At 47.3% G+C, this 27,584-nt stretch overlaps 1 protein-coding gene across 3 annotated transcripts in view; it reads right to left on the bottom strand.

Moving 5' to 3' along the window:
• Window positions 1-431: 431 nt before the first annotated feature.
• Ctdp1 (CTD phosphatase subunit 1) overlaps window positions 432-27,584 on the bottom strand; it is a 63,481-nt gene continuing 36,328 nt past the window's right edge. The window contains exons 11-13 of one of the 3 annotated variants that reach the window (XM_036204870.1): window positions 25,004-25,166; window positions 12,448-12,635; window positions 432-1,243 (exon numbers count right to left, since the gene is read on the bottom strand). In XM_036204870.1, the coding sequence (XP_036060763.1) occupies window positions 1,102-1,243; window positions 12,448-12,635; window positions 25,004-25,166 (493 nt within the window). In that variant the 3' untranslated portion in view covers window positions 432-1,101. Of the gene's footprint in view, window positions 1,244-12,447; window positions 12,636-25,003; window positions 25,167-27,584 lie in introns of those variants that run through there. The other 2 variants (XM_036204871.1, XM_036204872.1) reach the window with 2 other exon arrangements.

Here is a 27,584-nt window from a genome sequence, read left to right on the forward strand (position 1 = left end):
TCTATGCCTCCCCCCTTCTCCTGAGGATACCCGTGTGGCAGACTGACTGGCTCTGGCAACAATGCAGTAAAGTACAGTAGACGCGACTCATCCCTCTCTCTAGCTGCAGGCCCCGAGCACCTGAACAGAGCTGCCTGATTCCCCAGGTGTCCATCTCATGCTGGAAATTATGCCTCCACATTCTTCACGTTTTGGTAAAATCTTCCTAAAAAATTCCCCAAATAACAGGAGGAGTTGGGGGCAGCAACGGGTGGGTGACAGGAAGCTCTATTGTCTAGCCCCAGGAGGTCACGTCTCCATTAGTGTGCTGTTTGTTGTTCTACAGGCTCTGACAGGGAACAGGCTCAGGCTTGGTCACCTGGCTGCTGAGCTCGAGCCTGGCTGAGGGAATCCCAAGAGGGCCGCTCGCGCTGCTGTCACGCACAGAGAACTTACAAAAAGGACTTTATTAAATGGAAGAAGAATCTGGTGGGTGGAGTATGAAATATACAAAAACTTTACATTAGCTCTCTCAGGGCAGCATAGGCCACCTCTCGTCACACTGCCCATACTGGCAGGCTATGGCCCAGGCAGCCCAGGCTACAGATAGGACCCGCATCAGGAACCAGGTCATCTGCAGGTCCGCTGAGGGCCTGAAGGGTGGCTGAGGATCCCAGGCCTGCCTGTGAGTCTTGGTGTCCTGTACACATATATGTACATTGCTGTTTCACTTAAAAATCCTTCAAAATTCTGATCGCATCAGCTGTGAAAAAAGCCCAAGACGCCAGGTTTTCGCTACATTGTTCTAAGTCTTCCTGGGTCCCCAGTCCTCACACTAAATATGCTGTTGTATTCAAAGGGAAGCCCCCAAGGCCCCTACTACATGACTAGACATCACATGTCCACTCTCGCCACGAGAGGCCCTGCTGAGCTCTTTGGCATAGCACACCAACTCCTCGTAACACTTTGTCGCTTAAAAAAGTAGACTTTCCTATAGTAAAACTTCTTACAAACACTTATTTCTGCAAAATAATGTGTTTCTGTATGTGGAGCTCCGCAAAATCTAAGTTTTTCTGGAGAAAAAGGAGCCAGGCCAGGGGCTGGTCTGGTGGCAGGTCCACGTCACATGAGGTCATTCAGCTCCGCCTCCAGAGCAGCAGCCATCTCATCGGCTTCCGAACTGCTGCCCTCCTCCTCATCGTTGCTGGATTCCCCACTGGATTCGCTGGCAGCGTCCTCTTCATTCAGTTTTCTCTTGTGGCCTCTGAAGAGAGAAGAGAGGCAAGACATTGTGAGAACTGGCAGTGAGCAAGCATGCAGCCCCTAGGTCACCTTGGTGCAAGAAACAACCCTGTGGTCACTGTCTCAGGAAGACATGTTATTCGGGCACACTGCACACTTGGCTGCCCTTGGAGAGGAAGGGAGTGGCAGAGGGCTGTGTGGACTGGTGGAGAACATCCCAATCCTGAGGTACATGCCAAGGAGGAATTCTGTAGGTGTAGGTGATGGATCTGTAACAGGAGAGTAAGAGGTGGGTGATGTGCAGGTACTCAAAAACACACCCATGAACTCTCAACCTCACCAGAGCTGGTTCTAACCCAGTAAGGCATGCAGGGATGGCTCCCAGATTCTACGTGGAAAGAACATGTCACTTCCGAGCGCGGACAACAGGAATGAACACCACACAGTGACAAGAGGTGTTACTATGGGTGCCACGACACATTCTACAAAGAGTCACTTGTGAACTGCCTTAGCTGTCGTGTGTGTGTGTGTGTGTGTGTGTGTGTGTGTGTGTGTGTGTGTGTGTGTGTTGGGGTGTGGAGCTTATGACATGCATATACTCCTTTCCTTTGCTATTCAAAGTTCCAGACACTGGCATAAAGACAAGACAAGATCCACAGAGGAACAGCTAAATGACAACTCAGAAGGGGATTCTTTTAGAACCACCACTCAAGGCTAAGTTCTGAAAAAATGCAGTCTCTTCAGGTAACTCCGTGCAGCACTCGGGACTTGTCTGAAAACCCATTTCCTCAGGCAGTCACTCTCCTACATGAACTAAAGCAATCACTAGCACTTTGTACAAACAGCAAACGCTATTGCATGCTTCTAATCACCAGATCCTGTTGCCCAGGAATCTGCAGACCAGAGCCAGAGTGGCACCACATTGGTCAGCATGCTCCTTTCCTTAGCCCGCAGCCTCTAATGACCCTGATCTCTCAAGTTTCTCTCTGTGTGACCTTGTACCCTAACTGATCTAACAGCTCCAATCCTGGGACAACAAACACATTGTAATCATGGCCACAGAACATAAGTTTCTTTGGCTTATGCATGCACACACGCACACACACACTATACAGTGGAAACTAACACATACTAGATTGCAGCATAATGACTTCAAATTACTGATGCTAACATTAGGAAAGCTTTGTGGTTCTCAAGTGAGGCAGATACAATGTAACAAGGTGATGGGATGGAAGCATTAGACAAGATACTCCTTGACTGTATCCAAGTGAAGGAGTGCCCATTCCAGGAGGCTGGTAGCATCACTGTTACAACCACAACAGTTCAGTGCACTGTAAACCTACATGAGAGTCTTGGCTCCTCTAAGGTCCTCAGCCCTACCCTGCACCCCTTGAGGAGGACAGGAATGTGATTTTTTTTAATCTATGCCGGGGCCCTGCACTGTGAGATTTTTGCATCAAAAGCTATGTATGTTTTCAGCCTAAATTCAAAATCCATATATCATTCAAGCAGAACTCTTCCACAAAAACAGATTTTTTTTTTTTAATATACAAAAATGAAGGGTTGATCTTAAAACCAATGAAAAAGGCAGATCCAGACCCTCGGCCTGGGTCCTTTTTCTCCAGAAAAACTTGTATTTTGCAGAGCTCCACATACAGAAACACATTATTTTGCAGAAATAAGTGTTTGTAAAAGACAATTAAAATGAAGAGGAACTACAGAAGTAGTAAAAGTAGATTTCTCCAGGAGGATAGTGTAATGGGGTCTGGACCACACAGGAGTCTTGGTAGAAATCATGACGAACACTGAGTAGTAGTCTGGTCCCATGCTCCTGACAGCCCATGTACATGGAGTACACGCTGGCTGAGTAGTAGAGGAGCTGGCCACGTGGGCAGGACACTTTGGCAGGGTGGGGCAGGGCCTTTGGAAACAAGGGAACTCGTACATGGGGCACAGCTCAAGAACACAGAGCACTACTCCCAGCCTCAAGCCTTCAGGCTCACACAGCATGCTCTCAGGCATGTATGGCTGCCAGGTTACACCTCAAACTCTCCACAGGCAAGGCAAGGAAAGCTGCCTGAAGCTCCCTATAAAAACCCACCAAATCACTCTCTACTGTGGCCTAACCATGTTCTGCTGACAAACAGACCCTTTTCACCCTTATGGAAACACCACAGCTTTGTTTCCGGTCTTGACCATTTGAACCAGTGTGTATCAAGTCTCACAGTGGTTCTGCTGAACTCCCAGTGACTATGGCCACAGCGTATCTCTGCTATTATTAGGGTGTCCTTCATTGCTCAGGTCCAGGGGAGTCTCTTTAGGTGGGCACCTATGCATCACTCCATCTGTTGCTATCTTCTTATTTTCTTGAGTTTCTTTAACAAACAAAAGTGACCTTTTGATTTATAGCCAGTATGTTCTATATTGCTGCTAGAAGCTCACGGTGTAACACACGGTAACAAAGACCTTCTCCGGAAAGCTTCAGTTCTATTTAGGTCTGGATCTATTCTGAGTTAATTTCTGTGTTGGGTGTAAGGTATGGGCTGAGATTTCTTTCTTTTGCAGTTGCACAGCTCACTGCTAACGTACCATTTGTGGGAAAGAAAATTTAAGAACTGCCTGAGGGAATATAAAGACCCATGATTTAAAGAAAGCTTTTGAATTTTGAAGTAAAAGAAGAAACCTCCCCAAAAGTGTATTTGGCTACAGGAAAGCGAGTATTTGTTTAGCCAAACAGATCACAAAGTTGCAAACACTGGATTTGCAAGACAGATGGCGCACACTTGGCCATGTATGTGATGTGATGTATGAAATGCTCTAAAAGTGGCAGGACAACAAATAACCTACAAGAGAAATACTCCTGCAGTGAACAAAACCACCCAAACTCAGGCGGACAGAAAACACAGAGGGCTGAGAAATTAAGAACACCTCACTCCCCAGCTGGACTGCCCTCCCACAGCTGGGTACAGGAACTTGGTGCCTTGAGTTGTGGAAGCTGCATGAACTCAGGCTCTTTAGGAAACGGGTGCAACAGCACACCGACACTGAAACACACATCTGCTTGGGTCCATGTCTGCTTTGCCCCACCTGCAGGACATCACGTGTCAGGAACAAAGCATCCACTTGAGAATGTTGGTCCAGGATGAACATGACTGCCAGAAAGCCAAGGAGGCCGAAGCGGGAGAGGAGATGGCTCTGTGGGTAAAGTCCAGGGAAGATCTGAGTTTGGATCCCTGGCACTCCTGTAAAAGCTGGACATGAAGGTGCACATCTATAATCCCAGCTCGGGGTGGGTGGGGGTGCACAAGAGTGGATCCTGGGGTCATGCTTGCTGGCTAGCCTAGCTGAAATGGCAAGTCTCCATAGAGACTGTGCCTAAGAATAAGATGTAGTGGCAGAGGAAGACGCCCAGTGCTGACCTCCAGATGTACATGCACAGGCTGATGCATCTCCTGTGCATGTGTGCATGCTCTGATCACAAAAACAAGCCAAGGAGGGGGGTCACTCAAACAGATACTTGGGTCCTGAGGTTCACAACTGGCAGAAGTTGGGACAACCTGCACCAGATTCTGAAATGCATTTTTAACTAGTGCTTGCTAGCCATGTTCAACGGGCTTTAAATAAGTCTCCCACCCTCAAAAATTCCACTTATGCTTCTTTCTCCAATAGCATCTTCAAACAGAGTGAGCCCAAGGACAGGGACAGCCCCAAACTGTGGTTGAGTGGCCAATGGATGAATACCATAGCCAGCTTCCCCACCTTGAGGACTGGGCTCCAAGTGGGCTCATTTGCTATGGTGTAGCACAAATGAGTGCCCAACGGTTAGGCAGGAGGACATTCTGGGCAGACATGGCACCCATGTAGCTCTGCTCTAGGAAAGCTGGCTGCATTCGGGAGCATATGGAAACATCTGATTACATCACTGGTGTAAAACTGACATCTGAGCGGCACAGGGGCCTGCTCTGGACTATCAGTGATGCCCAGGTTTGCTGCTGGGTGTGGGAGGTTCCTGAGGAACTATGAGGGGAGCAGTAGAACCCGGAAAGAGCAGGTGGAAAAAAGGTCAGAGGAAGGCAGTAAAAGGCACAAGAACTGGTCCTCACAGCATCCTTTCAAAGCCAAGCCGTGAGCATGCCTCAATGGTAGACAAGCACTCAAGTGGTGGCCTGCAGAGCACCCAGAACAAGTGACCCCAATGTGGCGACTCTTAGCCTGACAGACCCAGTAGTGCCTTGATAGCAGGTGCATTCAGAAAACCAAGGATGACTTGGAATTATGGACACGTATTGCCACACCTAGCTTTGACTGTTTGAAAACAATAGGCGAAGTATCAATACCATCTTTTTCTGGTCTTCAAGAAATCCTTTGAAGGTCAATTTGGCTTTTTAATTTTTTAAAAATTTAAACCAGTACTTAAAGTTATGTGTATAACATAAGAAAAAGGAAAGATAAAGGTAGAATACCATTTTGGATAGAAAGCCAAATGGGTATAAACACCATTAGAGCTGAATTCCACAACAGGTTTCATATTTCCAGGATACTTAGACCGATAGAATCTTTCCACACAGCCTCTGAGCTGAGGGGCTTCCTAAGCTATGCTACCCATCCTGCTGGCCCCACCAAACTACAGACAGCAGTTACCACTTCATTGCTAGTTGGGTGCTGTTTTATCTGTTTGAATCTCAAGGAGCTGAGTCTCACAGTCTTTAAACAGGGCAGTGTCTGACTCACGGGTGTGACAGAGCAGAGGGACTGCATGTGCTCATCACCTTAGAAATAAGTGACTCTTACTGAAACGCACATATCCAGGAGATGTGTCATGGATATGAACTTGTGCCAACTACAAGGGAACAAGAAGCAGAGTACATGTCCTCTGCAGAGATGGTAAGACCACGGGAGAGCAGACCGATGGGGCAGGAAGACCACAGGAAAAGAGAAAGACAAGAGAGCAGGTCCATGGCAGGAGGGGACAGATGGCTAGCAGGTCCATATGAGAAGAGACACGTCCTACTGCAGACAACCAGACTAGCCCAGCCCTTTATGGCCTCAGCCTGTAAGAGACCCTGGCAGAGCTTTATAGAAAACGATGCACAGAGTCTGCTCCTGGCTAAAACAATGTCTATAGCAATACAGTTTAAAATACACCATGAATAAATCTAGGTAATTAAAAATTACCTTGAAATTAGAAACAGAGAGCTGTGGGCCATAGTGATGAGTGCCACAACGGATACGTTTCCCTGCCTCTTAGTGTAACATGCACTATTTATATTTTGTTCTTATAACCAGCTGCACAACTCCACAGAGAAATATTAGCAGATTTAATTTGGGAAAATCTGAAAGCTTAAAAAAGCATATCTAATTCAATGTGGTAGAAGAATATAAATATGAATAATAGATGTAAATTTCCCCCCCAATATTTCAGCTTTCTGAACTCACTGTTGTCACAGCATGCATGGAACACTGCCTAGGGTTTATTATTCAAAAAGATGCAGAACTGTTTTAATAAACACAGTGCTGTTTTACACCAGCATCCAATCTAGGAAGAGCCAACAGCTCAATGTTGATTACAACTGTGTGGTTTGTTTGGTAGAAAGGAAGGAAAAGACCAGCATTATATGGGGCAACCCTGCTTTATTCCACTGTCTTCACTGAATATGGACGGGTAAGGTGCACAAGCATGGATAAACACTTCTCAAAAGATCTGTGTGTGTGTGGCTTTGCACATACTAAAGTGTATGACTTTGCACACAGATAAAACTACACAGAGAACAAACGTTGTTTGTGCCTCTGCTTACACATATACACACACTTTGAGAGGTCCATTCTAGCGTCCAGATCTGAACAGGCAGCTGGGACATACAATGTGGTCCCACAGCTCATGTCTTTTTCACACTTATCCTGACAGCTTTTGAAAACTGCAAGCTCACACACAGACCCAGGTGATTGAAGTTTCAGCTAGGAGCATTTCTGAGCTGTTCTTGCTCTTCTCCCCGCTAGCCTTAGATAGACTGATTCAGGCTAGACCTTTCCATAGATTACCAGCTGCCCACAAATCCTGAGCTTCCTTCTGGACCACAGCCTCTATGTCAAGGGCTGGCATGGGTAAGTCGGCATCCTATCTGAGGCTACAACTGTGAGCTCCTAACTGCCTCTTTCTGCCTACCTCCTCTACAATGCTGCTGGCAACACTGCACTTCAGTATGTCACAGGCCCAGCAGTACACTCTGCATCATGGTGTACGTCAATCAGGAGGAGGAGGAGATACACAGAGCACTCTTTTCCACGGCTACCCAACACTCCCTACTGCTTGTGGGGTTCACAATGCTGTTCAAGTATTACACATTCAGTTGAAAGCATCAGGGCTCCTTGGAAGGAGTCTACTCCACTTGTGAGGCACAGTTTTGCTGGTACAGGAGTCTCAGCAGGTGAGGGCTCTGTGAGCACCTGGATGACCTTCTGTCCTGTTTCCCACCTGAAAGCAGGTTCGCTTCACTGGAGAGCTTGTGGAAACACAACAGGTTTCTCTTGCTGCCTTTTAAATTTTCTCCCCATCTTCCATTCACGGTTTTACTGTACTGTGTCTGGTGTGATTTCTTATCTTACATGGAGTGTGTTGAACTTTTGGGTCATAAATATCAATGTCATCAAATTTCAGAAGTTTTTAGCCATTTTTCTCCCCAGAATATTTTTTTTCTCCCTTTTAAAGTTAATTATCATGCCAAACCTAATTTCTGTGGTCATCTCTGCTGCTCTACTTAGTGAGGTCCCTAGATGTGAGGGCTACGACTAACGTAAGCCTCCAGGGAAGAAGGGATGGGGCCGGCTTGGGCAAGCTGCCCTGGCCATCCCTGCTAACCACGCACTCGGCATGAGAAGATCCAACAGAACAGAAAGAACCTGGGGCCAGGATAGGGAAGCTGTATCAGGGTACTATTCCTTTATAAAGCAGTGCTATTTTCCTTGTTCCCTCTATGTCCCCATACCTAGGCCAGTGCTAAATACACAGCAGAGCCTGCACTGGGGCTTTGTGTCCATCTAGCATATTCTCAGGCTGGCATCTTAGAGGGTCCTCCAAGCTAGTATGTGTGGAGTACCAATGGGGCAGAAGCAACATGGAGATCAATAAAGAACAGGTTCTAGTGCCATCGCAGTCAGGGAAGGACAGACACACCTCATCAGGCGTTCTGTCACCCAAGAGTTACAGGTCTCAGCAAAACTGCTGCGGGCTTTGCTATTAACTACCGTTGCCGCCACTTGTCCAGTAACTCTAGGAGCAGACTAAGGTCATGCCGTCTTTCAAAGCTGACAGCTGTTGGCCGTGATCCATATTCCCCCTCCCTGCAAAAAGCTCTGGTTGAAAGGGAAGGTTGCTATGAAGGTCCAAGCCTAAGAAGTCATGCTACACCTGTGTCCTCTGCCTGGGTGGCAGACACTTTTCAAGCTTGGGCTGGATCTCTTGCCTAAGGGATAGGTACAGAGAATGCTGTGTGCTGCTACGAGAGGAGAATGAATCACTTCTTGGTGGGTAAGTACAAAATACAGCCTCCTTCCTTCTGTTAGTCATTTTCAAGTTCAAGTGGTGCTAAGATTCTGAACAGCTTGGCCGTGTGAACCTGACAAGATGTGCTGCCAAGCAGAGCCCCACATGACGAACCAAGTCTGCACCCCAGTTGCAATGCTTCTTCACACATAGGAATAGAATTACTAAGACACTTGGCAGAGATGTGAGTTCTTCAAGTCTAAGAGCACAGTTGATGGAAGCTGGGCCCACCCGGAATGTCACCTTCCTATCCAGTTTCCAACAGAGGCGTGCTGGCTCTGTTGGCTGTGACAGCTACCAGAGACACCTCACACACGATGATATGAAAGGCCATGGGAACCTGCAGCTCTCCCTGCAAGAACTGCTGTGGATGACATGGGTCTTAGGGGTGAGAACTGTGTGTGTGTTTGCTAATAAGGCTCTCCTCCTTCAGCCTGTGGGCTCTGTGTTCTTCTGCTCTGAAGTTCCAAAATAATTAGTCAAAACGAAATAACAATGACTGACATGACTTCTTCCCTGAGGAGCTAGAGAACAGACAGGCTGTTACCTAGAAATCTGTGGGCCATATAGCAGGCTACATCATCTTGAGTGCTCCACCATTCTGCACCCAGGTAAGCTACACCCAGGCTCTCCTGGCTAAGTCAGGTGGTTTTTGCTTACAGGACTCACCCTGGCCATGGCACAGCTTCTGTGCTGGAGATCAGCTTGCTTTCCCACTGAGTAATGCTAAAATGGGGATGCAGAACAGATATAACGGGGAGAGTAATGTTCCTTGACGAGCAAGGAACAAAGCAGAGACCAGAACCTTGCCCACCCCACTGGACATATCCAGTGGCCTCTTTCAGCCCAAGAGCAGAGACCCCCACACTCTCCCCCAAGGCTGAGATTTTAGCAGCTTCCTGAATTTTCGTTCTGCACATAAGAGACCAAAGACACAGCCAGGACGCGATCTCTTTACCCAGAAGTGGCAGGTACAGTGAGGACAGGCAGTCAGTGTGACACCCCAGCAGGCCCATGGAGACACTTCCACAGTCTTCTTTTTGACTGACACTGCAACAGGGACCAAGTTAGCGCCATGAAACCCACCTTACATTCAGGCTCTTGGGGGGCATGGAATCTAATCCTAAGAGCCCCACTCCACGATCCCCCCAGACCAGTTCCAATCTTCCCTATAGACCCTAGTGTCTCCCCAGAGCTGAAAACACATCTACCAAAACACGTAACTCATGTGGAAAGACAAGTTTGTCATGACCCTGTATAGAAGTTACAGATCTTTTTAATTTAACACGATTCTGCAGCATTTCAATGCACCTGGAAAGTACCCTTCCTAACGGCATAATGAAAACCCCAGTTCCTGTTAAGCTGTGAGACCTCTGTCCTGAGCCATCCTAACTATGGGTAAGGGCCATCCTACTATAAGCGACGACACCATCTCCATTTGCTGCTGATGTATAGGACCTAAAACCAGACATATCCGTTCTAACTTGCATCTCACTAAAGAAGAGTCAAAGGGCCAGGCTAGATGAGAACAGGCCCATGCTGTCACCATTCTCATTCAGGTTTTTCAGGTGGATGCAGGAGGCTGAGCAACTCCCCATCATACAGTGGGCGGAAGAGGGCACCAGAAACCGAGTTCTGCATGAGACCCTTGGGATGTATCTGGTTTGCATTTCTTTGTAAACCAAGGCTCTGCCAGACTGCTGAGCTCAAGTGTTTGTTCTCAGATGAGCTGTCCAAGGTTTTAAGAAAAAGAGCACAGTTGTGACGTGGTACAGCCCACACCTCACTCTGAGCTGTGAGCTCTGACCACACAAGGGACAATAAGACAAGACTCCAAATCCTAAAGGGAAGGGATAGGACAAGGAAGTCAAAGGACTCAACTGTAATGGGATTCCTGCACAGGGACACAGGACAGCAGTTTCCTTTGCCAGGAAGCAGCTGTATTCATGTGGGCTCAGTGGACTCACTTCCAAAGCTGAGTGCTGAGTGCAGTGCGGCTTTGTCTTATATATACTTTAAGTTCCTCTGTCCCCCTAATATGATAACAAACATTTCCAATGGATGCTACTTTATTGCCATTAAGGCTACACGGATGCAATAAGATTGCCATAACACTGAGGCCACAGGAATGCCATAAGGTTGTATGTAGACACTGGCACTGAGCCATGTTATTTTTGTTGTTTGTTCTAAAAGGGCCCTTACACACTACTCCTGAGCTCTGCATCTTGTCCACCACTGTGAAATATGAGAGGACCAAGATGATATGTAACTCTGTACTCAGCTACCCTCTGCACAGGCAGCCAGGTACAAACACTAGGCAAATAAAAGATGAGATAATTATCAAATCAAGAAAAGACCAAAGATGATTATGAAGAAAATACAACCATGTGGCCTTCTAGACTCAGTGGAATGATTGAAGTCACAGAAAATGCTGCATCATTCTATAATCTAAACTTGAAAGGATCACACAGGCAAGACTGAGGCAAGGAAAGAGTTAAGTGTGGAAAGCAGGGGCTTTCTCTTTAACAGGGACAATGCAAGAAAGGCTGCAGAAAGGTGGGCAGGGCAAGGCAGGGCAGAGGAGGGGAGGGCAGGGCAGGGCTGGGGGCGGAACACTTGAATTAGTTATCTTTTATTCTATGCCTTTTTGTGCTTTTGGGATTTTAAATAAATTCACATCAATTTGGTAAAACAAAAATTTAAAGGCAAATCAGCTTGTTGAGGCTATAATGCCCTATGCCACTATTTAATAACAGTACACAGGGATCACAGATGAAAACAGAAAGCCCACCATATATCCAGAGACTAATTTCAAACTAGCGGGGAATGCTATTTGCTCAACTGTGACAGAACCATTGGGTCTCTTACTTGTTTTACTTCAATAGGTGAATCTCTACTAAGATGTATGTTAGAAAGTCAAGACCTAAAGTATCCGACAGAAACGTGTGTGACTGAAGACCCTGAGGCCAGGAAACCAAGCTCTGTAACTCTGCACAAAAGCTGAGTTTCCTCAAGACGAAAACCAATGGTAAGCGAAGAGCACACAGTAGAGGTGAGGGAAGTCTGTCAACTGAAAAAGCACTGACCAATCCTGAAGAGGAGGGTAAACGATGGCACACTGCCCAACACTTCCATTCTGACAGCAGCAGATGGCGCTGCAGGAGTCCTGCTCTGCCACCTGACTGCCCACTAGTGACAGGACACCCACCACCGAGCTGGGAACTCAGCATCATGGTGACCTGACGTTTCGGAAGAGTTCCCACGGCAGTACCTCATCCGTGTTTGTACTTACATACAGGAGAAGGGAGGACAGGGTAGCTTCCCCAGGTTGGGTCTCTAAAGTGCTACCAGGGCCAACTGCACACCCACTGGTAAGATCCACTGTACAGGCAGATGCTGCACACGCTCCATGATCGGCGCCTGGAGCAAGGCCAATGGCGCACCTCAGGCCAGTCCCCCACCCCAGCTGCCACCCTTTACCAGAATGACCTGAGGTGTGACAGTCAGACCTCTCAGGAGAGAGCAGAACCATATGTAATCAGAACCAGCGCCTATGATGGTCTGAAGGGTCACAGTCACCAAAACAGGCCAAGTAGGGTTCTTTGCTTTCTTCCCACTGCTGTGAAAATGACAGGCAGTGTGCGGGCCTGGGACTCCCCCCTCCTGGGGTCCCTGCCCACCGTCACCTGGGCCCACGCACGCCGGTGGTGCTCCTCTCTCCAGACGAGGACAACCCTGGAGGCTGCTCTCTCCGGACCCCTGGGGCCCTGGGCTTCCTGGGCTTCGGCGCTCGCTCCTGTTCAGTGTCTGGGTCTTCTGGCTTCTTCTTCTCACTGTCACTGTCGTCACTGCCTTCTCCAAGGATGTCATCGACCTGACAAAAGGTGGAGAGTCAGTGGTCTTGCGAGTTAGCGTTCTGTAAGAGTCACTCAGAAAGGACCACGATAGCTTCACATCATCCTCACATAAGGGCACACTCAGCACCATCCTGCAGGGGGCTGGATGTTTACTTCTGCTTTCTACTTGAATACTGGGTTCTGAAACTAAGCTTAAATGACAGCAAGAGAGCAGAAATCCCCATGGAGCCTGCACACGAGCCCTGGGGAAGGGATGGATGGTGCTTTCGTTTACCGGCTTAAGTTCTCACATACAGGACTGATGGATTTTCTGTGAGCTGGCCATTGACTCAACACCTTCTAGATCAGTGAGACCCAAAGCCTGAGCATGTACTTCCCAGGAGGAAGTGGCTTCCAGACACTGGAGTCTAGAGTGCAGCTGTGTTGCAAGGCAGCTGTTTAGCTGGTTTTTCTCTTTCCCATCTACCTCAAGCTAGGAATCTTACATGAGGATGATGCTAGAACAGTGTGATGGCGAGGAGGAACAGGCCTGCTGTCTGCCCGCCTGCCTACCTGCGATTCCTGCTCCTGAGATTTGAGGGTGGGCAGAGGGAAGTGTGGTGGCGGGGCAGAGAACGGGGTAGGGGGACACACAGAAGACAGGTGACAGGCTGCCGTTAGGGGAACCTCACTTGGGGCCAACACTACAGTGAACTACCTTGTACCCCACTACCAGAGAGTAGGGGCTGGTGTTACTCCTACTGCAAGTAGGAGCCAATGCTGTGCAGAGAAGGCAAGGCAAACCAGCACCTGGCTTTGGCATTGTGGCCCCAGAATTCAAGCTCTTAGTGCTTCTCCTGCACTGTAGGGGTGAGCAAAGCAGAGGAGAGTGGGTCTGCATTCAGCTGCTCACAGGCAAGTGGTTTACTGAGCTTTAGCAATATAATGGGGTAGGTTCTACCCACAGCGCAGCTTTGCCAGGCCAAGGGGCAGCCTGGGTGAGATACATGGCCACCAGTGTCTCTGTGTGACTGACTGCATCTATATCCTGATCAGAAGAGCATTTCATACACTGTGCCAGCATTCTTGTTGGCAGAGAGCTGACTTAAACATGCATTAACTCTGCTGGCTGGCCAAAGACTCACAGAAACATCTTAAAAGCCAAAACAAAAATGTGGGCAGACACCAAGTCTGGCCTTGTTTCACTCAAGCTTCTGCTTGGGAATGCCATAAATGTTCCAGAGGCTTTCTTTTACAAATGTGTCAAGTGCCTTTTGAAAACTAGTTATCTTAATGAGAACTATCTTAATGATATCTTTCAATGAACTTAATTGAAAGAACAAAATAGCAAAGTTTTTTTAAATGTTAAGGAGAAACTTAAAAGCCAGTATGCGACATGGAAAAAAAAATTCAACATATACTGACTTAAGTACTAAATCTTCACAAAAGGCCACACAGCATATCAAACACTCCTGTGTCTATCAACACACAGAACACAAGAGGGTCCCCAGCCAATCTTGGGAGACAAGCTCTTCAAGAATTTGTCTCATTGCAGGTTTAGAGCCAGTAAGTGTGGCAAGAGGTAAACAGTGACATCTGAACACAAGGGACAGAATTCAGCAGCCAGCCCAGAAGCCGGTCTTTCCCTCTGTCATGGAAATGCTATGCAAGAGACCGACAGTCTCTTCCTAGCATGGTACAGAACCAGAGGGTGAATGTACAGAACTTGCCAGCGAATGGCTCCATCCCAGTTCAGACTGGAGCAGCGAACCTTACAGTGCCACTATTCATAGAACTGATCAGAGAACATGAGCTCCAAGAACAAGTTCCTCAACCTTAAACTTGTACCAACTGATGTGGAACCCAAATAAATGTATTTACTTCTTTGTCCCAAAGAACAAACATTCTGATTAGTAGAACTTTCTGACAGAAAAACTAAATTTATAGATGCATTAAGTCACTTTTTTTCTGGAAATTTCCTGACGATGTTACAAAGGACAGAAAGGACTCCACACAGAATTTCAGGGCCTCCAGGACACTGCTGACACATGCTGACTTCATGGCCTGGGTCATCCTGTTACTTCCTGAGACTGTCCTGGTCTCCTCCTTACGTGAAAGTCAATGTTCATCTGTCACAGTTCCTGACATATTCCAATGAACATGATTCAGCTTCATACATAGCCACCATCTCACAGCACTTTTAAACTCAATTATATGTCATTCTTCCTTGCCTGTAGCTAAGTTAGTTTTCTGTTGTTGGACAAGGCCTTGTATTTTCCACACGGAATGCTTCCGGGACTCTAGTGGTGGGCATCTGAAAGTCAGCTAGGAAACAAGCAGCCAACCAAGACAGGAGGGACCTGTAACTCACCCCAAGGGCAGATGCAAGAGAGGAAATCGCCACTCCAATGGTTGATATTCCCACACAAGGCTGTTCTGGCCATAGGGACCTCTACTGGGGTCCAGTGGCCTAGTGGTTATGCCAAGGCAACAGTGGCAGCCCACGACCTCAGTCCTACAACAGCAGGAAATCAACCTCCATCCACTAGGAGCTGGGAGGATGCTCTGAGGCCCAGCAGGGGATTCCTGACCCTGGCAACATGATGGGAGACATAGGTCGCCTTAGCTTCTTCATCTGTGGCCCTCGGTATGCAGCACAGAAAACTAATACAGAGGTGGAATGTATTTTAGGGGATGATGTCAACTGAGGAGCTATTTTTATGAACAGAAAACACTTGGAAGGCCAAAGAAAAACTTTAATGACATGTGAAAAACCTCAAACTTGGAAAACAAACTTGCAGCGTTCTGAAACCGCTCAAGAGGATTTAAAACTGTCACACAGATGCTGGCTGTAGGCAGCACATATGCTCTGAAAACGACTTATGCAAATTATACTCTACAACCCCCCCAGAAAGTTCTTTACACCAGGGAGATGAAAACAAAAGATAACCACAAACTCTTTCTCAAACACAGATTTTCATGTGCAATGAACCTTATCTCACTGAAACTCCAGTGACCAACACTTTCAGGAAATAAACAAAGGGCCAGAGAGATAGGATCATTCTTCCAAACACTTCACTAAAAAAAGTCAAAACCAAGCACAAACACCTGATCAGGGAGTTTTTGATCACCACCAAAGAACATTGTGTGTAGGATACATTGTTATGAAATGGCTCAATGACCTCTACTGACTACAGAGATTACAAAAAGGATGTGTTCTTAAGGCCTGGTTAACTAGGACAATCGTCCAAGATCCAGTCACAAGCTGACAAGAGGTAGAAAAGACTGCTGTTCAGTAATAGAGTATTCCCAAATACCTTTACATGTCTGCTGTGTTCTGTGAAACTAACCCTCAGATGTATGAGTAAGCAGTGCATGGTCACAGTCCAGGCTGTCTTTACATGTCTGCTGTGTTCTGTGAAACTAACCCTCAGATGTATGAGTAAGCAGTGCACGGTCACAGTCCAGGCTGTCTTTGCAGTTTCCCAGACAGATAGAAATTCAGCATGAACTACTGTTAAACAGTTGATCTTTGGCCAAATGATAACAGGTGATTAATTACTGTCATAAAGAGGATGGGAGCAGATAGACAAGTGTTGAATTCAGTGGAAAAACAAACCCACTCTAACAAGGGTAGTTTTTAGGTTATGGTGCCAAACACCGAATCAGCAGATAATTCTTCCACTGTGTAAGGAAAGCACCCCCCTCTCAGCTCCCACCTAGCAAGTACTCATCACCCTCATAGGTTCCTGACGTAGGAGGCAACCGTCTTCAAAGACAGCAAGGTGGGACTGAAGGTGGCCACTCAGCCAAGGAGGACCCTGAGCCACGGGAGATCTCTGCTCTTCTCCACAGCCGGAGAGGCACCTGCCCTGCTTCTCTCGGTGCCTGACCTTCCTTAGCAACAGCTTTCTAAGACTGATCACAGAGGCAGGCAAGCAGGAAGTGTGATGGTGCGCTGTCCCTGCCTCCTTATCACAACATGAAATGATCTCTTCAGGTGTTAGTGCTCTCGGCTTTTTTTTAAAGGTAGTATTTATTAACCAGCTGAGGATAAACAGAACGTCTACAGTAGTAACTTGCTTCCTAAACTGGAAAGATGAAAGGCATGGGAAACACAGAATTCTCTAGCACTGATTTTAAAAACATCGCTCTGGGAAGCCTACTACTTGCACAAGCCAGAGAGTTTCCTGATTTTCATGGCTGACCAGACACACTCTGCTCAAGACAGCACACAACAGATAGGGCCACAAGACAGAAGGCATGGGCCACCTCTCCTCCAGTCACAGGACACAGTCACAAAGCAGCAAAAAGAAGTCTGGACTAATACACCAAAGCTCAGCCACTGTGAAACAAGCATTGAAAACTGGGCAAAGAACTACCAACTTCCCTGGAATCTAAGAGCCCTTGGGCCCATCCCTAGTTCTACGCCCCACAGAGCCTTCACAGCAGGTTCAGTAAGCAGAGGACTGCACAAGCCTAGCTGGTGCCAACTGACAGAGGCTCATCCCCACACAGACACAACTTCCCATGGTCTCTCTGACCCAAACAAAAACATCGGGAAAGTCTGGACTTGACACAGTATGGATTTAACCCATCCACCACCACACTGGCCAAGCCAATTTGCACCAGGAGGCTGCTCTCTACCTCCTCCTCAGTTCAGACACTCTCAGCCATTGCTTCTTCAGGAACATTCCTGCTCCAGCCCGTCCTCCTTCAGATTCAGACCACCAGCAGCACTCCTCGGTTCCCTCCCCCATTCCTAGATGATCTTCAAGGTAAACCACTCCTGAGACTCTGTGTTGAAGGGTCCTGTGACAGTTCCCAGGACAGTTACCCCTGCCCACTATGGTCCCACTGGTGGATATCAGTGGCTCTGCCACACTTCCTGTACATGTCGTTTCTGAAACGAGTTCTTCTGTGCGGTTTCTATTTCTTGAGTAACTTTAGGATGGCTCACCTTCCACTGGCCACCTTAGGCTGCATCCAAGTTTCTGTCAGATCATTTCACTGTCATGTCCGCTTTTCACTGGACAGCACTGACTTTGCAGAGGAAATCTGTGTTGCCTTCTGTGGACAAGGCTCCAAAGTGAATCTAAGAGGCTCTGTTGAGGTAGATGCTGAGAGGATCACTTTTATCCTCAGTCAGTTCTAACGGCACTGGCCCACGCCTGTGTTTTCAGATGAACCCGAGACTGGTATGGGCTCATAATCTACACAGGAGGGGATTCCTTCTCCAGGTCTTCCTCAGAGACTACTCTCGGCTCCCACTCTGCAGTGGGTAGTGGTAGGTAGGTAGCACTTGGGACCAGAGCTGCTTTTGGCAAAGTGGCAAGTCATGGGTTCTCGAACCACAGGGGCCAGTTTGGATGAGAGCTCTGCCATTTCACTGGTGCCAGCAGATGTCTACCTCTTACAGGCAAACAAAAGCCTTGGCATGCCTGCCTTCACTCTGAAGCCAGTCTGCTCTACTACCTTCAAGCCTGGGTAGGACTCCTGCACAGCTCTGCTCAGCTCTGCACAGACACGTTCATCAATTAAGGACTGTCTGTACAGACTGGGGATCCTTTCAGACCGGCAGTCCTCGGGTACATCAAAATAGAAAAGACTGTCAGATGCCATTGCTGCACAACACAAATCCTTGCTATGGCATGGACAAAGCAGGATGGACTGCCCTGGAAGACAACGGTCTCTCCGTCCTCCCGACTCTGCCCTCAAAGTGCCACTGTGCCTTTCCTCTGGCTCAGTGCTCCTGGCATGGGATATGGCATGACCTCACACCTCCCAGTACATACTTGAGTTTCCAAGCAGAACTTCTTACCTGCTCCCACCCTCATGTACTAATGATGGGATCCCATACCATGCCCTAAGAGAACCAGAGAACATGACTTTTAGAAAGAGACTGCACAGTAGAGCAGGTTAATTTACACAAAGGATTTTGAAGGCACTATTAGCAATGCTGACTACACACAAGCATCTGGGCCTGAATCCATGCCCTGTCCCCAAGGGCTTTCCCAGCTCCAGAAGCAAACTCAACTTGTCCTAACACTTGCAGGGCAGTGGAAGGGTACCTGTTTCTCTCAGAAAGGAATAACTGCCAGAGACAATTTGCCTCCAGCAAAGAACATGTCTTAGGCAACCTGCCTGTGAACAAGGCACCCAGCAGGAGTGGGAAAAGCAATTATGTGCAGCAGCCTCAGCCCCAAACTGGGCATAGCTGTGAGATATCAAAAGGAGAAAGTGGTGAAGGAACAGATCTTGTTGTGCCCACCACTGCCAGGCTTCCCGAGGTGCAGGGTGTCTAGATGGAAACTGTAGAGAGAAGACCAGCTGGCAGGCTCTGGGGTGGGCTCTCTGTTGGTCTCAGCAGTCACTACCTTAAATTAGCTCACACCAAACAGACTTTGAACTAACCAGGTAATATGAACATGCCTCAGAGTTTCCATTTTCTTCAACTACCTTTAATTCATATAAGCATGAACCAAGCATACAACCATTAAGCTTGTATGCATCCTAAACAAGTATATACATGTTCAGCAGAAACAAAACCTGAGACCAGCAACATGGCTCAGCTGGTAAAGGCATTTGCTGTCAAGCCTGATGACCTGAGTTCCATCCTCTAGGCCCACACAGTGGAAGGAGAGAACCAACTCCTGCAAGTTCTCTCTTATCTTCAACATGCATGCTATGCCATGTGCACCCCACCCCCAGTAAGTAATATAAAACAAAACAAAACAACCTTCAGACTATAATCCTGGCTGCATGCGGCTCAGCAGTAGAGCGTCTGCCTCCACTAAGGGTGGAAACTAACGGCACCGAATCCCAAGGTGGGTGGGACGCTGTCCCCAGGTCAGGGAGAGTGGCTATGGCCGGTCCTGCTCATAGTAGGAATGGGATTTGTTTCACTGTGGAGAGGGGTTTCTGCTCTCCAGCACGGGCTAAGGAGCCTGAGACCACATAGCTGTGCCCAGATTGTTCTCATTTCTCCTCCTGACACTGAATAAATTAGGGCCAGAGTGTAAATTCTGACCATGGGCTGGCTGGACAGACTGAGGTTGTCTCTGCAAAAATAAGTCTGTGCAAAATAAGCACCCAAGCTGTCAAATTCATGTTGCAAAAGAACTGAGAAGTCCCTTTGTCATAATTGTTTTGAATAATGTAATGCACATTAGATGTGCTATGTAAGTTCACTGACAGGTTGGCTCAGACCTAAGCATGTCTGTCTCCAAGTGTCCTCCAAGATTTCCTATCTACACAAGAGCTAGCCCACTTGAACTCTGTAACACGGAGGGAAGAGAACAGTTCAAGAGTTCAAACACCATGTCCTTGAGAACAGCTAGAGGCGAACCATTTCTAACAGACGTTATCATCATTTATCCTATAGTATAAAAGTGCCTATAGTGTGCCTGGGAAACTGGAAGTTCAGCCATGGGAAGTTCTCCCATAGAGAAGCACAATCAAGAACTCTAGCTGACTGTTTCAGCTTACCTGCTCATTGCTGATGGATGATGGGAACTGCCTGGTTTGATGACTCTGGACCAGGACTGCCTGGCTGCCTCTGGGGCCTCCCCACTTGATTTCTGTAAGCCCCTGCTTTAGTGAGGTTACCTTTTGTTTGCTCTCCCAACTGGGCTCCTCTGGGCACCTCTGCTAGACAGTTACCTGGCATTGCTCTCGATCTGCTATGGGACATTTATCTCTCTTCTTTTACTTGCTGTGTATGTAATAAATTCACCCCTTCAAAACCAGAAGTATGGCTCTCAAAGATCAGTCTCTGTACTGTACAGAACAAGTAACTATTAGAGCAGTTTACTAGTGATAAGGCCTGGACAGTTTAGTTAACCTAGTTACCTACTCATGTTACTAGTGATGGAGCAGCCCACATCCTCCAAGCCCACTTGTTCCTATACAGAAAACCAGCCTGCAGGACTCCCCACATCGTCAAGCATCTTTGGCTTCTCCATGTTTCTAGAAATCTACACAGGGTTACAAAGCAGTAAGACCAAAGCACATGCTGCAGCTTTCTATGAACTCTGCATGTGTCTGTGGTACCTTTTGTGGCCCACCCCAATCTCCATTTGCGGTCTAGGCAAGGAGGAACTACTCTGTGGTTCTGGACAGAGAAGCAGCACCACCAGCACTGCACTCTTGACCGCTGGCTTTCCCTGCCCATACAACTCCAGCAGGTATCTGGGCTTGGGGCAGTGAGCCATCCAAAGCTCTGTGAAGCAAGTCAGGAAGGAGAGGGCGACAAGGGTGGGGATCTCACTCACCAGCTCAGGGGGACAGATGGTGGGCAAGAAGGGAAAGTCTGCTTACTTCTGAGTCTTTCTCCCTTCACAGGTACTGTGACCCCACCCCAAGGCACCAAGCCTCAGCCACTCTCTATGGCTCTCTCAGTCTTGCATCTTTCATGCATTCAAAACCAGCACCATGTGGACAATGCTCAGATACTGCCAAGTTCTGCTGGACGCTCAAGATGCAGCCTGGCCCCCTTGGCAGCTTCTGTGTGCTGACTTTGAGGAAACATGTTCCTGTTGTCCCAGTGAGGCATGGAAGGTTTCACCTCAGTGGTGCTGAGCTTTTGGACAATCACGGCCATTTCTCCAGCCCCAGGCACATACATTCTTAGCAAAAATATCCACATATAGCCTCAACTGAGTTAAGGACAAAAATTCTGGTTCCCCTCTGAAACATTTCTCCACTGTCTGCATTACTCTTATCTTCCAACTCCTACCAGAAAGGCCCATTAAGCTCTAAGCATTCAAAAGCTTTTCTGGCCCAAAGTTCCGAAATCCTCCACAATCCTCCAATAAAAGAGTCCAAGGCACATGGTCAAGTTCATGGCAGCAACAAACCTACTTCTCTGGTAACAATCTGGGTTCTAGTTTCTTTCCGTTGCTATGATTAAAAACACCCTGACCAAAGCAATGTAAGGGGGAGAGAGGGTTTGTTTGGCTTACAATTCAGGTCAGTTCACGACTGAGGAAGTCACGGTGGCGAAGGTGAAGAAGCCAGTCACGTGACACCCAGTCAAAGGCACAGAAACGAGCATACCTACTGCCTGCTTGCCTGTGCCATGCTCAGCTAACTCTCCTCACTCCCACAGTTCGAGGGCCAGTCCATGAAATGGTGCTGCCCACATTCAGGGTCCCTCTGCAGACATGCCCACAGGCCAACCTGAACCAGGTCATTCCTCACTAAGATTCACTTTCTGTGTGTTCTGGGTTGTGCCAAGCTGACAGTTAACACTAGCAGAGTTATACATAGGATGTACATTTTGTACCCTGCCACTACGTAACACTGATGACTGCTGCCTGAAATACCCCAGCTCAGACTTGAGATGGAATTGCACTGTTGTTGCTGTACATACAAAGTTTTCTGCTCTTACATAAAGAACTGTTTACAGAAAACAAAGAATATTTTTCTATCATGAGGAAGCATAAATATGAAATTAGTGTATCTTTCAATTATATTGTATTAGAGTGTTGATTTTTAAACGTGGTGTTTGAGTTGTTGACTTGAATTTCATTTTTAAAAAACCATCAGAAGAATTTTGGTTTGGGATTATCACATAATTTCCCTTTTTGTTTTGTTTTGTTTTGCTTTTCAAGACAGGGTTTCTCTGTGTAGCTTTGCACCATTCCTGGAACTCACTCTGTAGAACAGGCTGGCCTCGAACTCACAGAAATCCACCTGCCTCTGCCTTCTGAGTGCTGGGATTAAAGGCGTGCGCCACCACTGCCCGGCCCAAAAATTTTTGAAATGGCGCATAAATAAATAAGCACATTACTTCCATTTCACATGTTTTTTTTTTCCCCCTTTGTGTGTGTGTGTTTGGAAAACAGAATTGGGTGACTAAAAAATCAAAAATATCAACTAATTTGAAAAATGTTGAAGAAGCTCCATATTTGGCAGTATCAAATATTCAATTAAGACAAACAGTGGTAGGGCTACAGTTCAGTTGGTGAAGTGTTTGCTATGTTAGCATGAGGACCTGATGATCTGAATGAAATTCCCTACAACTTCACAAAAAAGCCAGGCACAGTGGTAAACCCACTGGGCTTGCTGGCCAGTCAGCCTAGCCTAGTTGGTGAGAGACCTTGCCATAAAACCAAGTTGGACAACATCTTAGGGACAATGTCCAAGGTTGTCCTCTGGCCTCCACAGGCATGGAAATTATGTATTTGCAAACACTCTTCAAATAAGCCTATTTAGCTTATTAGTAAACAAGTTTGCTTTCATCTTTAGTAAATGACAAGATTATATATATATCAAAGAGTTATTTTAAAATAAATTTCTTCATGATGTACTACACGTAAATGTTTGATCTGCATACCTATTTTATAAACTAGGTTAAATTTCTCAGGTAAAAAACCCTGCTCCACCTCACCCAAGGAAGCACCTCAGGTAGCCACAGTGAAGGATGTGAGTTTGTGTTTCTGTCAGAGAGAGCCCCAAGTTCCAAAACACTGGCCCCTGCCCTGTAAGTTCTGCTCTGGTCCTTGTGTCTATGGTTTCACTGGAGACAGGGTCTTTGTAGATGTTCTAGGTAAGATGAGGTCACCTGGATCAGGGTGGTCCTAAAGCGACCACTGACTGTTGAAAGGACAGACCCTGACATAGAGGAGAGTTAAACCGAAGCACCTATGTGGCGTACCAACACTAAATGAATGTGGATGGTTCAGGCAGATCCTAGTGGCCAGAGGCATGTGAGAACAGCCTGGTGCTTACATCCTGTGAGACTACCTGCCCTCTTCCTCCCCCTGGAGACTAGAAAAAGAGCCCATGGTGACCTGGGGCCCATGGCACTCAGAAGGCACTTATGCCTAAGTGTAGGGAAACCTGGCTGCCATCTGTCGGAGGATGGGGAGGTTTACTCCTCTGGCCCAGGACCCAGGACTGACAAAGTCTGTACAGATGCTGAGGGCTGTGAAGCCTCTAGTTTTCTTCCCCTCACCTGAGCAAGCGCCCATGCACGTGAAGCCATAGGGCCAGCCCCTCCTCTTTGGGAGCATGCTTCTGCGGAATGGAGGCTGGGGGTTAAGGCTGGCTTTTATTGCTGAAAGGGCAAGATTTTGGACTAAGCCAAAGTTGCTGTTTCACATGATAATTTGAGGTCTTTTGACATCAGATGAATAGAAGCCTAGTGTGGCCAAGCTGTGTCAAATTGGACAAGGGAAGCCCTCTGTGACAGACCAAGAAGTCATAAGGGAAACAGCGCATGGCAGCCACACAGGATGGAGAGCCAACTACACTTATAGGGAGTGGGCACTGTTCTAGATAACAGTCAGCTGACCTTGAGGACAAGGAAGCAGTGTCCAAGAGAAACCTTTTCATGAAATGAAACAGTTAATGTTCAAAAACACAGAAATGGTAAAGAGCTCAGAAAGTAAGGCATCAACTGAGAAAACCTGAGTTGCTAATGGGATTCCACCCTGAAAATAGTGTTTGCATTTTCTTGCTTTTGCTAAAAATAAATGAAAGCCATGCTTTCTTCCTTAGCACTCTCTGCTGCACGATCAATGGAAACATGACATTCCTGTCCCCACAGCACAGCATGCCAGGTGGACTGTGCCCAACCATGGCTGCAGGGAAAGTGTAGACAGCTTGGTCACTGGACCCGAGGCTCATCTCTTAAGAGTGTCCTCTGAAAGCAGTCTGCAGAGCAGTGACACCGCAGACCACATGACCAACCCCCCGGAGCAAAGGCTCCTGTCAGAGGGCTAGCCTGGGAGCCCAGAGGAAGATGTGTACAGCCAAGGGACACAGGGCTATCCAGGGCTGAGCCAGGGCTTGTGTAAGAACACGAGTCTAGAACACAGACTATTGACCCAGGAGTCAGTTTTACGTTAGTTCTAAATGATACGCACCCTGTGTTTAGGGTGTAAACAGAACACATCTGAAGTCCAGGTATTCAATTCCCCAAACAGAGCATTGGGAAAAGCTAAACACTAGTGTACCTAAAACTATTTAGTGGTGTATAAATGACAGAAGAAACTGGTGTCAATTTGTCTGAATTCATGTCTTTACAATCTATGTTCTACTGAATGCAAACTAATTCACATTTCTCATCCTGAATCCCATCAACTTTCTGTCTGGACTGTTCCCTTAGCAGGGTATCCTGAAAAGCACTGGTATCTCCTGTACCACAACATGCAGAAGCACCCTCGTTATGACAATGTAGAATATCTGCAGACACGATCATGAAGCTCTGGGAATGGAGGCGTAAGTGTTCTTGTTGCCAAATACACGAGTACATCCTTTCATATGGTTACAAATCCCTTTGAATAGGAAAACAGGTGCTGGCTCACAACACGGAATGTGTTCCACATGAGACCCCATTGAATCTGGATGTGCTGGTCATACCAGACTCTAGGACCTGGGACCTGCATCACAGTCTCACCTCTTTGTCCATACTCTCTAAGTCCTCCTTACAGAGAGTGTACAGCGGCATTGTCTCTGACATACTGGGTTGTCGCTTTCTTCTAGCAGGGCCAGGCTGCTCTCCATCTTGAGCTTCTGGCAGCTCTTCACCAAACATCTGCTGCTGATGTGGCTGAACAGCTCTGAAAGGAATTTTACAGTCCCGCGTGAGGAAAGCAGTTCCATAGCACCTTCCCAGCTCTGCAGCAGACACCTGAATCCTGGACTGGGTGACACACATGGAGAACACTTGGAGGGAAAGATAAGGAGCTCTGTCCACCGTGTCCATTTGCTATCTCTGTTGTTGAGCACACCCAACGTTTCTTCCTGGGCCTTGTGGAAGCTCACACTCACCTCCTTCACACCCTGTCCACAGGGCATCACTGACTTGACCTGAGCACAAAACTTAAAGACCAATGGCTTGCTAGAAATCACCAAGAAATGTCATTTACCCTCGAATAAAGTCACAGGATCACAAGATGAAAGAAACAAAGGTGACATTTACATTCTATTCAGAGCACAGAACAGTACCCAAACAGGAATAGTGAATTAAGAGATGGTTATCAACGGAGTAGAAAAAAAATCTGCTTACAAAGGACAGGGAAGAAACATTAGATTCCTTGTGCATAGGCTCACTAAGTACTACAGTAACCAATCAGCTGCAAGGACCAAGTCCAAGCCTCAAAGACACTTCCTTCCTGTGACCCCAACAAGCCAACATACACTGGTATTCTCACTGGCAAAAACTGCAGCTCTGTGCAAACAGCGTCTGTGTGCAATGTGCATCATGGTGTGCCAAACCTCGCTGAATATATTCTATGCATGTTTAAGTTTGAAAATTTAAGGCATGCCAGGCACAGTGGCTCATATACACATTCCAGGACTTGTAAAGCTGAAGCAGGAAAACTGCTGTGAGGCTGAGGCCAGCCTGTGCTAGAGAGTAAGACAGCCATCTCTAATGGGTCCTTCCCCAGGTAAGGGAGTGAGACGAGAAGAAGAGTATCCCTGTCCACTGGGTCCCAGGCTGGCCATCACTGACACTGTAGATAAGGGGACAAAGCCCTACTACCATGAAGAAAAATGTGGGATCCGGCAAGGTGGCACAGCTGCTAAAGGTCCTTGCAGCCAAGCCTGACCACTTGAATTGGACCCCTGGGACCCGCAAAGTGGACAGAGAGAACCGATTCTTACAAGTTCTCTGACTTCTACAAGGATGCCATGGCATATACATCCCCACACAAATACATGCATGTAAGTATGCACACACACCTAAAGATTAAAATGTAATAAAAAGAAAAACAGGGCATTAACTCAAAGTTCACAAATTAAAAAGTAACTGTATTAGGCTAACCAAATATCTAATGAGGGCAAAAGATTTTCTACCTAGAAATCTAAAACGTGTAATCTCTGCTTTTCCAAAGTCAAGACTCCATGTTCATATCCTTGGCAAAGTTCAGTTTGATCACAGTCCAACAGCTCAGCAGAAAGTATGGTCAGGGTGTGCGTGGCCACGGCCCAATACTGCCTTTATGAGACAGGTGAGGTGACTCTCAAAACATCAAAACACCACTGCTAGTATTGATAAATGTGCTACAGTAACCACTCCTGAATTTGGGGGTGGGGCAGGCGCACTCTCCCTTGTTGTCCTGGTTGCCTGGAACAGACAGCTGAGGTATCTTTATGCAGCACTGGTCAGTCTCGAACCTCCATGGACACTGCAGGAAAGCTACATGGCAACCTCAGGTGCTCGCTCAGGACTGTTTCCAGCTCTCTGAACCAGAGTTTTTGCTATCATATGCAAGCCTTGGCAAGCTCTAGATGACCCTAAAACAATTTCCACCTAGACTAAAGGGACACCACTTCCCCTGGGGGCCTACCAGAGGCTTGCCTTTGACTGGCACCAAGGGCAATGCTGTGAGTACCATGAAAACCCTGTCTCTCTATGGGACAGGCTGATTGGCTCACTTGGTGAGCTAAGTGGGCAATGCCCTCCTGTGGTCCTCTCCTGGTTCTGTAGCACTGGCTTCTCTTGCATCTTTCTTTGCATATTCTTGGTGGAGCAGGCTAAGTGGTAAGATGAAGGAAGCAGCAACAGCAGGGCCCAGTCAGGGAAGAGGCAGTGAGGGGCAGTGACAGTTGAACAGTCAGCACACAGAGCTGCCAAAGTGCCAGGGATGGCAGCTGAAGAGCTCAGAACAGCTAGGACAAGAACAAGGGGAGAAGCGAGGAGGCCCAATGGCAGAGTAGAACCCATGGACCTTGTGCAGGAAGACTTCTCCAGTGTTGCTTAGCCCTGAGAGTCAAAGCCACCCAGGCTTGGACAGCTCATGCCAGCTGCTGTCAAGGGCTAGGGATACTGGCATCTAGGCCTGCATGGAAGTTCAATGCCAACTGGTGCCAATATCTAAGGAATTCTGAATCTTCTAGGTCTACAGAAGTTCTCTTGTAAACTGGATAAACACTTGGAGATCCAAGGGCCCAGATGCTGGAGGCTTGCTGGAGAACTGTTAACACCAGGGCATCACCTGCTGCCACAAGATGCTGCTGCCCAATGCTGAGGA

Source organism: Onychomys torridus, chromosome 13 (genome assembly GCF_903995425.1).
Source record: "Onychomys torridus chromosome 13, mOncTor1.1, whole genome shotgun sequence".
Classification (NCBI taxonomy): Eukaryota; Metazoa; Chordata; class Mammalia; order Rodentia; family Cricetidae; genus Onychomys; species Onychomys torridus.